At 36.8% G+C, this 15,501-nt stretch overlaps 1 protein-coding gene across 6 annotated transcripts in view; it reads left to right on the forward strand.

The window, feature by feature from the left end:
• Nucleotides 1-15,501, forward strand: part of LOC113228104 (latrophilin Cirl) — a 627,124-nt gene that overhangs the window by 570,023 nt on the left and 41,600 nt on the right. For all 6 annotated transcript variants that reach the window (XM_026461250.1, XM_026461249.1, XM_026461253.1 and 3 more), the window contains one exon: nt 14,808-14,997. In XM_026461250.1, the coding sequence (XP_026317035.1) occupies nt 14,808-14,997 (190 nt within the window). The remainder of the gene's footprint in view (nt 1-14,807; nt 14,998-15,501) is intronic.

The following is a 15,501-nucleotide window of genomic DNA, read 5'->3' on the forward strand; positions in this document are numbered from 1 at the left end:
TATAGTAGCCGTAGAGCTCCTTGTGAAAGAGTGCGTCCGTATGACCGTCAACTTATATCTAAAAGTGAACGGCCGAAATGGCAGAGTCCCTCAGATCTTTTAAGTGGCACTGCAATTGTTATTATGGACAGGCGTGTCGTTTTGTGTTATATAATAAAAAAACCCACTTTCCCTTCTGAAATTGGACGTTAAATCACTCAGATTCTCAAACTTTTGTAGTAATTCCCTCAAGGAACTCTGTTCGGCTTTATAATAACTATAAATCTCAAACCATCGATAGAATTCTTAAAGCTGACTCCTGAAAAACAGTCTTAAATCTACTAAACCGTCTAGTTGGATTCAAAATCGATCGCAGTGGGGTGAAGCGTCAAGACGGCTCAGCGTTTCAACGGAATTTACTGGTGTTCGGTTAAATCTTTTTAAATTTAAAATGTGCTACCGTATCACGTTGTTCAGCCTTTTTAGAGTTAAGTATTTTAGTCTGACTGAGGTAATATAAATGTGGGGGATCCCTTCTTGATAATAAAATTCGGCTCGTAACTTCTCCTACATTTAATAAAATTTTTATAGAATTGATATTCAAAAATTTTTTGTGAATTTACTCCACTAGTTTGTTATAATTATTAATACAAAGATCAAACTTAGAAAAAATACCTTCGATCCGGCCGGATTCGAACCGACGTCTTGCCAACTAAGCCACAGAACGAACCAGCGGACCTCACGAATTTTCCTGTGCTTGTTGTTGGATCTTTGTATTTCAACGACTTTTTAGATGTAGCGCAATCTGTGAAATTCTCCTATATTTTCTTAATTTTTTTTTGCAAAAGACATGAGTCTAGACTTGCCAGATGGCCGGGAAATCCGGGATTGTCCCGGAATTTTTCGTCTTGTCCCGTGTCCTGTAATTAGACTTTACTGTCCCGGATTCCAAACACTTAGAATTTGTTTTCACAAATGTACTAGAGTCTTTTTTCAAGAAAGAAGTCACCCCAAACGCAACGCTATAGTCGTGTGAGGGAGTGCTGAATTATTGATTGCGAATGATGTAAATTTTTTGTAGATACTCAATGTGTATTAAAAACTCCCAAAAGATGGTAGGAAACCGAAGGTATGACCGTCAAATTAGATAAGAGGGCCATCTGACAAATTAGTTCTAGTAGTAGATGGACCGTCTCCCTTACCCTAGTAGAATTGTCCCGGAAATAATTAGTCAGTATCAGGCAACCCTACATGAACCACATGTGCAAAATTATCTCTCCGTCTAACTTACTGCTATCCCACCACCGCTCTTCTTCTTCATTCTTTCACTCACTCTTATCCTTACGTTGCATTCCTAATTATGTAAAATCGAGTTTAATGGCTACATTCAATATACAATACCCTACATGTTTTTTTATTATGATACTAATTGATAGGATGAAGAAGTCGTGCGCCTGGTATTCATAGCAGTCGCAATGACGTTTAGAGTTTTAAATCGCAAAAGGGCACTACCACTGCGACCGCCCTGAGATATAAATTGTCAGGTCACATGTGCCTGTAATTCACCAATACCCTTAAAAACCGAAATGCAGTAATGCTCACATTGCTACTGCCGGAAGGACCAGGCAAGGTGGCAATACTGCCGACCGCTAACTAAAATGCGGTATGTACAAAATCATTTACTTGAGATATCATACCAAAGAAAAAACCATAACCCAGTTTTAGAATGTTGAAATTGTTTAGTGATAATTTAGCCACGCATTAGATTAGACGGCCCTGGACGTCATTCACACGAAGCCCTACTCCTAATAAATGTGCAATATAAACAATATTCGTTACCGTATCACTATCTACTTCTAACACGGTTCTGGCAGAATACCAGCGTCGTAAGAAACTGCGGCATTTATGCTGAACCAGCGCTTTTTCACTGCCATGACTTCGAAAACTATTTACTTGAATTCGTTATATGTGTAAGTTATACGATCCTTTTGTTATAAAAATTTTGTTATTTTTAAGTAGTTCAATATAATAATAACCTGTAAAGGGCCCGAAACGTCGGTTTGTTTGAAAAAACAAATATACGCGATTTAAATCCGGAAAAATAGTTTCATTTCCTATGTGTAACAATCTCGAAAACCTAAGAACTCGATAATAACTATGGTGTTCGATTTAGCAGATCCTATGTAAATAAGCTGTCATGGAAGTGAATAAATGTTTTGTCTATCCATCTATCTATCTACTGAACCTACTTAGATTTGTGAATGTCTAGTTGCCATACTTATCATGGTCCTCAAACCAAATTGGGCTAGGATGTTGGGTTACGGCTCAAAACCTTGTCCTGAGCAGACCCAGACGAGGAGTGTCCAAGTGACGGGACGAATAAATCGTGCGCCTGATGGTAAGCTACACGTCTGTCCATAACAGTTACAGTGACACTCGGCGCTTTTAATCGGAAAGATCTGAAGGGCACTGCCACTGCGCCCGTCACCCGGATACATAAGTTGGTAAGTCCCATGTGCCTGTGATTTCACCAGCACCCTTACCCTTCAAAACCGGAACGCAGTAATGGTGACATTATTGCTTGTCGGCAGAAATAGGTTAGGTGGCAGAACTAACCTGGACGAACTCTTTCACAAGGAGCTATACTGCTACTGACGTGGAGTAAAAGAAATTAAGTCTAAGAATAACCATTGTTAAGCCCTAATTTCTCAAATTAGTTTTACCACGATTTGTGATTTTGTGTAAGGTACCGAAATTGCGAACTCACTGTTCTTTTTACTGGAAATTTATAAACAGGAAATAATTAAATCAGAACGGACCTATTTTTTTTTACATTGTAAAGGGTAATTTTATCGCGTTTTTTCAAGATTTTATGTTCCGTTATCTTTTCGTAGTAAATATTAAGTTTCATATAAGGATAATTTACTTATGTGCATAACATCCGTTTAAGCAAAGGGTACCTTTTCCGTAACTCATAAAAATGGACATTATCAAATCAAAAGGTAAGGGTAAAACGCCCGGTTACCGGCCGTTCCGGGGAGTTTTTGGCGGGAAAATATGCAAATTCGTATAATTAAATCCGTCCGTCCAAAATTGCCTAGTTTTATTTTTTGATGTATATTTTTAAATTTAATTTCGTGTTTAGTCACGAGTACCTACGCGCGTGTTTCGGTACGTTTCTCATTTATTTTAACATCGATTTTAATAGTTTTATGAAGTATGTAGTTTAAATAATTGTAACTTTTTTATTAATAAACTTTAAAAATTCGTGGAGTTACATCTATTTGCCAAGTTTTATTGAAATTAGTTACCCGAAAGTGCGCGAAATCGGTTTCATCCCCTAGTATGCGACCCTTAGAGGTGGAATATTTTCTATGCAGTTTTTTATATGCTACCAAGTGACGGGACGTTGATCGTCCGCCTCGTACGCCTTCGTACGCCTGGCAGTACGCGACACGCCTGTCTATAATAATTACAGTGCCACTCAGAAGTTTAAATCGCAATCATCTCAGGGGCACTGTCTCTGCGCCCGTCTCTCTGATACATAAGTTGACAAGTCCCATGTACCTGTAATTTCACTAGCACCTTTGCAAATGGGCAAGGTGACAGTACTTCCCTGGACGAACTCTTTCAGATCGAGCTCTACTGCGACTTAGTTATTTATGTTATTAAGCTGCTGAATCTGACTATATTGTTAAACTTTGAAGCCTATGTTCATATACTTCACGCCCTTTTCCTATAGTGGTACACCAACCTTCCACTTGCTACGATCCTGACACTAATCTTTCGCCTCATCAACAAGCATTTATGCGTCAAGGGTATTCTAGACCTGGCCTTTCGTTAGGAAATCCTCAATTTAGTCTATTACTTATACGCCTATACATAACAGTTGCAGTGTCACTCAGAGCTCTAAATCGCAAAGATCTTAGGGGTACGATCACTGCGCCCGTCACTCTGAGACATAGGCTGACAAATCCTATGTGCCTGTAATATCACCCACCCACCACGCCAGCACCTTTACCCTTCCAAACCGGAACGTAACGTAGGTAACGTGGCAGTACTTCCCTGGACGTTCTTCTCGTGGAATTCTTTCACAAGGAGCTCTACTGCTACCATAATTTGGTCATGGTAAGTCCGCCTTGATAGGCCCTTACGAACATGGTGAACATGTATACGAACGCTTAAGATTATACATTTTTAAAAGGATCCCTATTTTAAGTGATACCCTTTAACGTCCCTGAATGAAGTGCCACATTACCGGTCCGTCATAAAACGCACAATAAAACCTTTTTCAATTTGTCACCTCTTTTCTCACCGCCGCCGTGATGCAGCAGTACGTTATAATTTATGGTCGAACTAAATGACACACAACAGGGCTTTATACCCTAGTCTTGATTGACAGGTTTTAGAAATGTATTTCGATGGTCATAAACTGGAGTCATTACCTTATTATTGTTGACATCAATGTGAAGACGGATGTAAAACCTGTCTCGCTAAAGGTTTATTTAATACATTACTTCTGCTAATGATATCCATAATATGTATTAAATATATATTTTATTGAACATCATGATGCTTTTGCTACCAGAACATTCGCCAGAGCTGCCAAGAACCGCATAAGGTTCAAATACGCTAACCTAGCTTAGTGCTACAGCTTTATTCCTTTTGCAGTTGAAATTCTGGGTCCTTGGAAGCCATAGGAAAAATTTCTGGTGAACGAGCTGCCAAACGAGCTTGTGGTCACCGGACCACACGTAGTGTTGTAAAAAACTCAAGTCCGGGAGTACATTTTGGTACACGACTCTAATTCACAACACTCGACTCATAAAAACAGAGTTACTGCTCGATGTATTACGAGCCTATCGAGTTTCCGAATAGATTCGAGTTCGACATTAGTGCTCGAGTCTATTTATGTAACTAGAGTTCAAGTCTGTTTACGTAACAAGTTGAGCTCGAGTTTAGTAAGTACCTGCAGAGTGGTGTTGTAGTGTGGTGTTTTAAACTGTAGTATAATTACGTGGCAGTACGTACGTACGTGGGCAGTAAGTAGGTAGGTACGTTGTAGTACGAATATAAGTATTAATATCTTCTTTCTTATTTAAATCACTAATCGACGGCGGAAATTTGAAATATCGTAAGAAATACCTTACTACAAAATGTCGCTTATGACATTCCAAATTTCCACCATCCGTATTGGGTTTTTGTTTTTTATTTAATTCGTGGGCAATAAGCAGCTGTTCAGTAAAATTGAACCTTGCTCGTCGTACTCGTGACTTTATGGAGTAAAAGTCGCTTCGAATCGACTTTTTATTCAAGTCTTGAGTTACGTTTACGACTCGAGTTCTCTTTCAACTTGAGTCCGTGCTCCGATGACTCGCGCTCGATTTGACTCGTGTATATTTTTTAGGCTAACGAGCCGTGCAAAATGAGTCGAGTTTATGAATGTAGAGTCCCGGACTCGAGTTTTTTACAACACTAACCACAATGCTGGCAGTTATTTCCACCGAAGAATATGTTTAGCAATTCAAAGGGGAAATGTTGCCGGTCTTCTGGGCACGGTATCCCAGGGTACGGCCCTCCATGATTACTTTTACTTATTAAATTGTCTACTTATAAATTTTAATAATATATTATAATTTCTTAACTTTAATATCTATATATTTTAGAGAAAAAACACCAGTAGTTTATAGTATATTATTGATACACAATTAATGCTACTATCATTAGAGTTAAAAAAAATGAGTTTAAGTAAAATCATATTTATACCTCAGAACCAACCCTTGTCACCCTATATCGGTACATCATCAACCCCCTTTAGGACCCCAATATGTACCAGCCGAGTTCCATATTAAAATTCCGCACAATCCCATCGATTGACGACAGACGGACCGAGTGAAAATTAAACTTTACCCACTAACCAATATGCCTGTAAATATGTTTTTTCAAAGAACATTGCACTCTATTAGGTTTCTTTGAGTGCTTACTTTTGAAAGGTTGCAATTTTGATACTCAGAGTGTATTTATTACAATTGGTTAGTTTGAATTTCGAATCAATAAAGTACAATCGCACACAGGCAGTAAATTTTAAAATAAAAAATATCAAATCTATTTTCCAGGTATGTTACGTACTTTATTTACTAAAATTATCAACATTTATATAGCACGGTTATATATAAATACGTAATAATATTCTATATATAAATGTTACCTGCTCTTTCCTAAGAGCTATTTACCTTGTAAATTGTTTTCGACCCTTCATACAGCACTGGACATCTCCTATAAATCATTTTTATTATCCACCCCTCTATTAGGGGGGTGACTGGCGATTTCATCCCCTTTCACCCCCTTCGAGGTGTTGTTTTCGAGTGATTTTAAAATAGTTTTTCGCATATCGATCTTATCTCCCCATCTCTAATATCGATACAAAGTGCGCGATTGCGTGTTTGAAAAATAGTGTTGTGCTTTAAAATGATAAATGAGAAATTTTTCGATAGAATATTAAGTGTTCCATACCATGCCAAGGAATATTTAATAGTGGCAAATTATCACGGTGGAAAATAACTCATTGCCTAATTATGGTACAATAAAAACTATTTCACTTAGTAAAACTGAATATTATAATAACACTAGTATTTATTAGTTACAAAAAAGAGTTACGTAAAGAATATATTGGAATTATCTAACAATCATTAATAATACTATTGATTATTCAAATTATGTCTCGTCTCAAATTTCCTTAATAGAATTAATTATACACAAAAATCTATGTATTTATCGGAAAATCGTTAATAACCTAACGATAACTACCGTTGCTATCGACCATTATGATAATTCCATATTTGAATTCAAAATTGGAATCATTCGAATCTCGAACCGTTTTAATTGTAACTAAATATGAAACGCTTGTCGGTTTATTAACTTATCGATGCTTAAAACAGTACATCACTGCTTTGCGATAGTTATCTTGCCAGGTTTCATTTTTAAACATTACTTTACGTGTGAAAACAAAAGTATTAGGTACACTAAACACGGTGTTGGGCGACAAGTATCTTGTAAAAACATGCATTGCATGTGTAATGACTGTACAATGTTCTAATTCCGTACATCTAGCATTACATTTACGTTGTAGATAGTTTCTAGCGACTGTGTAAAATTTTTACTATGACAAATTGTATAGCGGCCCCAGCGGGGACGCAAAGAAAACTATTTTTTTTTTATATAAACACTGTACGCTGTAACGGTGCTGTACTTATAAAGTACAGCACCCAGATACGGTTTATGAGCTTTGAGCTCGCGCTATTGACTGGTGGTTCAGTCTAGGCCTCCTAAAGGTTCTTGGAAGTCAATAAATAAAATTCACGGTGAAGGTATTTACCACAACATATTTGTTAGAGTCAGTGAGCACTTCAAACGTAATGGAACAGAATTCGGTTTATTGTTTACGTGATTACAAAAAGATAAATCGTTTTGTTTTCTAATTATTAGAGAAACGATTTACTAACCTATTCACGAATCACTTAAACTGATCTTAATTATGATTTCTTTGTTTACAAATGTCACGTCAGTTTGACAACTCAAGCTGCGTGAGGTCTCAGTGGGGGTGGCGCTGGTGTCGTCTTCTTCTTATTATTATTTATTAGTGCCTTATTCCGTGTCCTTCATGCCAATGTCACGTAGGTCGCCTCTACACGGGAGGAGATAACTTATTTTCAAATATAATTTTCACCATTACTTCTGTCTGTGATACTCGAAGCGGGTTTATCTAAAACAAAACACACAGTTGCAACATCACTGGACAACACAAAGCATGGCTTAATAAATCAGAGTCATTAGTAATTTTTTGAGTAAATTAGTGAGTTAAAGCACGCAATGTAGATAAAAACAAGAGTTATAAAAAAATTAAAAGTAAATAAATAAACAACAAAGAATAAAAATAAAAATTAAATAAAATAGGGAACAGAAAAAAAATTACAATTTTAATTGGTTTATTGCCAATAATTTTTTTAATATTTAAAAAGGGGAGGGGGCTTAAACATCTCTAGGATGCATTTTATGCTGGTCGGACGAGGGACCTCTTGATCGTAGATCGTAGAGAGAGACGGCTAGCTTAGGACAGTTAAAAAGAACATGGTCTGTGGTTCCTTCCTCCACACCACACCCACAGAGGCGCTGGTGTCGTTTGAATCTCTTCAGTTTAATCAGTTATCTCACGAGGTCCTATGACATGACGATCGTAGGCAGGGTTGCCATAAAAAAATAAAGAGTGAAGATGATGGTCAATGTCTTTATAAACGATCGCGCATTGACAAGATATGCTTTTTGTGTGAGTCACTTAGAAAGTGAACAACTAACACAGCCGCTCTTTTTTAAAACCTAACTTTTATTATAAACTTATGTAGTGTCACTAATCTCTAGGCCATCGAGGAACTCAACATACACAAAATCAAAACTTGTAAAATTTTCAACCCCGATTTTTCCAAAGACATGATTATATTGTATTGTATACAGGCTATTATTTAAAAGCTGTTGTAATTTATCGCTCGAGCGGCTTACCGTTAATCTGCGGACGACAATCGTTCCAACATTTTGATTAATAGTCGCCACGATTATTGCTACCGCGTGAAAAATGGCTGTTGTTCTTCTTATTCATTTTATTTTTCTTTTGATAGGTATTTCTTGGGACAGACCTTTTTTATGCCTTTCAAGCGTGGAAACAGACAAGCCACCTGACGAAAAATTGTAACCGTCGCCTATAATTCATACCACTTGTAATAAAGCCACATGTAATCATACGTCAAATACCAACTACATGAAACAAATTATATATATGACGGAGAGTGATATGGACTTCATTTTCAGAGAGACCATCTTCTATATTTTGCATCGGTTTAGAAATGAAAATGTTACTCAATGTCAAAGTCAAATAATAGTCATTTATTCCGTCGTCACTTTTTAAGCTACTGCTCGTTCACTATGCTGACTTCCCTGAGAAGAGAGAACAAGAAAGTCTAGGGACTGCTCTTTTAAAATTACTTAAATGCTATGGAATACACTTTGAATCATATTCGTGTGGAGTCTAGACGCATGTCTTCCTTCCATACATCTTGGAACAACAATCAGTTTATTGCGTGTGCTGAACTTCTTATATATCACGAATGATACAACTTTAATTAGGATGCACCTCAAGGCTCTTTCAAAAATCAAGATGTCTGCCGGCGCCGTTTTCCCCGCGTGTCTGCCTACTCTCTCCACAGTTGGCTAACCTGCGGAATACTATCATCACTCCTGTCATGCCAGGAGCGACAATATTAGGCGTTGCGTTCCATTTTCGTTCAGTTAATGTTAAGTTCAGCCACGTTCCATTTCAAATAAATAATTTGCTATAAAATAGTTATATAGTAGTTATATAATAACATTGTTAATATAAAATAGTTTACTTCCAATAAATTATATATATATAGCTCCTTCACATGGAGCTCCACTGCTACTAAATTCATACTATCATTCTAGTGATAATGTCAAAGTCAAATTGCTGTTAGGTTGAGATGTGTTACCTCATACATCGTATTCACCCGACGTAGCCCCTTCAGATTTTCACTTGTTTCGGTGTTCACAAAATTCAATTCTTTGAATGAACACGACTGTGATAACGGAGAAACCCTCAAACGATATTTAGCTTACGAGCTTTTATAAGTAAAGACAAGAATTTTAATGAATGGAAAATTCTAAAATTACCCGAAAGATTGCAAAAGGTTGTACATAATTGATTGAAGTTTGATTTTTATTTTTTTATTTTATTTTGTGGTTGAATTGCAGCTCTAGTGATTTCGGATCACCATATAAAGTATCGTTGCTATAAAAAATGGTATGTGTATGTGTGAGATTTTATAATTCTTCTATTTTATCATAAAAAAGTCATATAGTCTGTCATCTTCGAAGACGGAGTAAAATGACATTTGCAGGGTTTTCAGTATTCATAAAATTTTAAATAGTCATGTAGTTATTGCCGACAGTTTTATCGATAGATTGTGAAAGAATGTAAAATTTTGCCAAAAATAATAATAACGCGCGCGCACACTCATAGCCCCGCACTAGGGAAATCCTGTATCACGGATACCATAGACACACGCACTGACAACCACAAATTATACCCAAACTCGCGAGAGAAATAAATGTAGGCCATATAAATATTTCTCTCGACCCGGGAATTTAACCCGGGACCTCTGCGTGGCAGTACAGCATGGTAACCGTCCAACCACTTGCCTTGTTTATTCTCATTTTGGCGGTTGGTCTTATAGTATCTAAATCAATTTTTATTCATATGCACTTTAATGAGGACAGGCGTATTTGATTATCTATGTATATTGAATTAAAATTAAAAACTAAAATATATCTCCTTTTTGTAGTTTTCATAGACATAAATTCTAAATGCAGGGTAATGTATGTTTGAACTTACAAAAATGACAATTCTAATGAACCTGTACCCAGCAGTTGGATGAATAATGGGCACATAATGATTCAAATGAAACAAGTTCGGATAGTTATTGCATAAGCGTGACCAACATTTAGTCGATAGTCGATAGAATATATTTTATCGACTGCAATCCTTAGCTGCTTGCAAGCAGACAACTTTTGCGCAATGAACTTATTTTACTCCATTTTCAAAAATACAGACTACAAACTCATTTCGTTTGTGGAATCTCTAAGCCTTTCTCCCGAAGTTGTTATTTTTCAGATGTGACCTTATTACATCAAGGGTGCGATATCATCTTAGGAACCGGTCGACGTTACAAAAACAAACCCGGATTTACCAGACTATAATGTATTATGGGCCTTCATTTCGTAGTGTGACGTTGCAAAAACGGTAAACGATCTGTCAGTACCGTCATTAATTTCATCCGATTTATTATACGGAACCCTGCAATATGCACAACTCAACACCCTTTGTTTTATAACAATAGTTAATGTGAGATTGAGAAAAGTTGCTTATAAACGGGGGGTTAAATATTATTGTAACTTTACAACCTCTGTGACCCAACGTTTTGAAGAGTGAACGCTAGACGAGGAAGTCCCGGGTTCAATTCCCAGTAGGACCAATTAGGGGAATCACTTTTTTTTATTGGTTCTGGACCGGGTGTTCCCGGTAGAGACCCGGAGCGAATTCCGTTTCTTTGGTACTCATAGTACAAGGAATATCCTAGATTTAAGACCAGGAAATTGTTGTAGGGCACATTATTATTATAAAGAAGGCTACGGACATGACTTGTTTTTTTGATGATCGACACGTGACGATCTACTTACACATTTACTCGATTTTGTCTGATCACACATGTTGTCTGATCACTTATGTCTCAGGGCGACGGGCGCAATGGCAATGCCCAGTGGCGATTCGACTGCTATAGGCGTGTCGCTTACCACTAGGCGCACAACTTGTTCCTTCCGTCACTTAGTATCATAAAAAAATGTTGATCGACAAAAAATACGATGCCAATCGTGTGTTGCTTACAAATTTACTCGTTTTGTTTAACGCACGTGTCGATGATCAGAAAATAGAGCAAAGGCACCTTAAATTTTATGTTTTTTCACACTCTTTATCACAACATAATGGCATCAAGCAAATTCACGTGATAATTTATTAAAAAAATTGATTATAAACCGTTGAGTCAACACTTTCATCTACAGGGTGTTTGTTTCTCACTAAATGGATTCCAGACTTGATATTTTAATTGGTTCTGTTAAGGTGTTTTTTGTTTGAACTGAAATTAATGGAAGAAGAAGTGCATGAGTTACGCTTTTCTGGTTCCTTGTTAGAGTGTTCTTCAGCTTCAAGACGAGGTATTTGAATGCAAGATCAAGACGGCCCAGATTTTTGGGAGGTGAAGTGTGTGCGCTTAAAATTAATATGAATAAAATAAGAACATGCCGAAAAAAATTAACACAGACCCGACGTTGACAAGCGCCCGATGGCTACTGACGGGGTAATGGATGGCGCAGCGGGTCGTTAACCGTTGAGCAATTTTCAAGTTTTGGGAAATTTAATAACTGTAAGGCTTCAGTTCTAAACAAAAATTTAGCAGGTTTCTTTAGTATTTAAAGAGAAATATCTCCATATAAAAATTTTGTTCAAAGTTAAATCGAACCGAGTAAAGTACATCCTACCGTGGACCGAATTAGCATATTCTTCAGACAATATCAATAGAAAAAGGAAGGGGCACTGCCACTGCGCCCGTCACACTGAGACATATGCTGACAAGTCCCATGTGCCTGTAATTTCACCAGCACCCTTTAAAACCGGAACACAGTAACGCTGACATTACTGCTTGGCGGCAATACTTCCCTGGATGAACTCAAAAGCTCGCATTTCTCCTTTCGTGCAACATTTTCATTTTATTTTTTTAAATTTACGTACATTTGTGACTATTTAAAATCAATACCTGTGAAAGGAAAATCTCGTGACGAAAACTTTATATAGTAGAAGGCTCACTACTCTTGGAAAACGTATGTAAATCCCCAACCGGCATTCCACAAGTGTGGCTGACTTTCCTAGACTCTCCTCTTAAATGAGACCCGTGTCCAGTAGTAGGACGTGTAATGAGTTGATGATGATGGTATTTTTAATCTTCTACCTGAAAAAGTTCCAAGAACAAAAAATAACTTAATAAAGACCTACAATTTTTTGCTACTCATTTCCATTAGCGTATTATTTTATTTTCTGTTTTTCCAAGAATATTTTTCCTAGAAAAGACAAACTAAGCAACAGAAGCCCTGGAAATGATGCAATTAAGGCACAACTTCTAAATTAAAAACGAAATTGAAATCATACGTTTTTTTGTTGTCGTAAACAATACGATGCGAACGATTCTATCTGCGTAACATTCCAGGCTAGTCTAGACCCAGGCATTCTTCACATTTCTGTGTCTTATCTGTAGTGTGCGAAACCGCATGTAATTGTAATACTTGAGATTGAATTGTGATACTGAGGCTTTGTTTTATTTATATTTTCAAATGAAATATTCATTTGGACAAAGTCGTCACATTTTAAATGAAAATGTTTTCAATATTGCTAAGTAATTTTTATTTATAAATAAACTTAATAAATAATTAATAATATTACTCTGTTAATTAATAATGTTGCTCTGATTCCAAAGTAAGTAACTAAAACACTATGGAAATTAGAAACAACGGTACCACAATCACTCAGACCCGACACAATACAGAAAATTCAGTTTATCTACTTGAGCCGGCCGGGCGAACCCGGCGACCATGGAAACCGGTGTGCAAGCTAGTGATGCTTCGGCAAGTTTCCGTTTCTGCTTCCGCAACTTTTATAACGGTACTTTATTCGGAAGTTAACTATCAGGAAGGATCAGGCGCTAGCACGATTTGCTTGGCGGCTGAGTTTTTTGGTTTTAATGGCTATTTTGTCGTAGCACCACTAAGGGTCGTATTCCAGAACTCTACTCAAAGCTCAAGTAAGGATTTGAGCAGACTTGAATATGATTTCAAACACTGGAAATGCGACCCTAATGGCAAGAACTTGAGTATGATTTCTAGTGCTTTGAATCATACTCAAATCCTGACTTGAGCATTGAGTACAGTTCTGGAATACGACCCTAAGAGTATTCTATGAAGGTTCTTTATTCAACCAAGACAACTTGATCACCATTTGATTTACATAGCAATTTTATTATTAATTAAACAATGTGAAAGAAATGTTCAGTAGTAATTATCACTTAAATATAACCATTTTAGTAGCAGTAGAGCTACTTGTGAAAGAGTTTGTCCAGAGAAGTACTGCCACATTATCTATTTCTGCCACTACGGCATTACTGCGTTCCGGTTTTGAAGGGTAAGGGTGCTGGTGAAATTACAGGCACATGAGACTTGTAAACTTATGCCTCAGGGTGACGGGCTCAGTGGCACTGCTCCTCAGATCTTTGCGATTTAAAGCTCTGAGTGGCACTGCAACTGTTATGGACTGCCGTGTAGCTTACCATCAGGCGCACGACTTGTTCGTCCCGTCACTTGATATTTTAATAACAAACATGAATCAAAATTTTTTTGTCGAACACACAATTGCAAATTAAATGCGGGACCAGAAATTTTGATCTCGTTTTTTAAAAAACATATGTACTTTTGTAGAAGTACGTTAACCAGCTGAAATCTCATTCTTGATGTAATAAGGTCACATCTGAAAAATGACAACTTCGGGAGAGAGATTTAAAGATTCTGTGAACGATATTAGTCGAGAACTTTTTTGTTCTTAAATAAAATTTCACATTTCATGTAGTTGGTATTATTTTTATGAGTTTCATGCGATAAAAGCATTTTCGACATATGATTATTAATACAAAGATCGAACACATAGAAAAAATTTTTCGCCCCAATGGGACTTGAACCCACGACCATACTACTCCGTAGTATTGCTCGTACCGTGTGAGCTACGAGTCAAGTTATAGAATTGTCGAAAAACTCCTATGTGTTTTTGTTAAATATCTTTATACTGGATTTTTCAGCATTCTGTGCCGCTAGTGTCATCTAGTGAGAGATTTTAGAACCCTCTTCACCGCAGCCAGCACCTTTACAGGTGCTTCAACTGACGTATTATGGTTTTTATTATGATTAATTAATATAAAGTTTTTCTATGTGTTCGATCTTTGTATTAATTATTAATCATAATAAATAAAAAATCTTAATAAGATATTACTAGTGTCAATGTACCTAGCTGCTAATACAGGTGTATAACTGTTTCATAGGTGCAGACCTCTGCACCTATGAAACAGTTCTCGTAGACAAAATATAACCAAATTCTTTTTTTCCCTCCACAGAACCTCGATACGAGACAGCATATGCGTGCGAAGGCAAAACCTTGAAGATCGGCTGCGGAGAAGGCTACGTCATCCATCTAATCAGAGCCAACTACGGCCGATTCAGCATTACCATATGCAATGACCATGGAAATACCGATTGGAGTGTTAATTGTATGTCGACCAAGAGTTTAAGAGTATTGCATAGCAGGTACGTGAATTTTTGAACATTTTCAATTAGATTTGTTATTTCAATTATTTTAAAAGACGCTGGAAACCTTTTACCTGTACCACAAGGACACATCCTTGTACCAAAGTTTTTTAGTGAGCTTAGTATCAATTGTCTATTGTTAAATTAAATAATAGAACTGTTCATAAATACAATGAATTTATAAGTGGGCGTTCTGTAATACTTATTTAATTCAAGAGAAAAACTGAAAATATACGCAAGGAGTACAACAAGGTGACACCTTTGTGCCTCCACTGTTTAATTTGTACTATTTTTGGTTTACATGTGTGTAATCAGTCAGCATACCCAAGTATAATATGACTAAATAGGAAACTGATTTCCAATTTAGAAAGTTTAGGAAAACGTGATCGAATCTCCCTAAAATATCAAACTGAGGTGTACCACAAGGGGACATTTAGGTTCCCTCGATTTATTAAATAAGTGTAGGAATATTACAGGGTGATATTCATTACGTTACACCCACAT

This window comes from Hyposmocoma kahamanoa, unplaced genomic scaffold (assembly GCF_003589595.1).
Source record: "Hyposmocoma kahamanoa isolate Upper Pololo Valley unplaced genomic scaffold, ASM358959v1 224, whole genome shotgun sequence".
In the NCBI taxonomy this organism is placed as follows: domain Eukaryota; kingdom Metazoa; phylum Arthropoda; class Insecta; order Lepidoptera; family Cosmopterigidae; genus Hyposmocoma; species Hyposmocoma kahamanoa.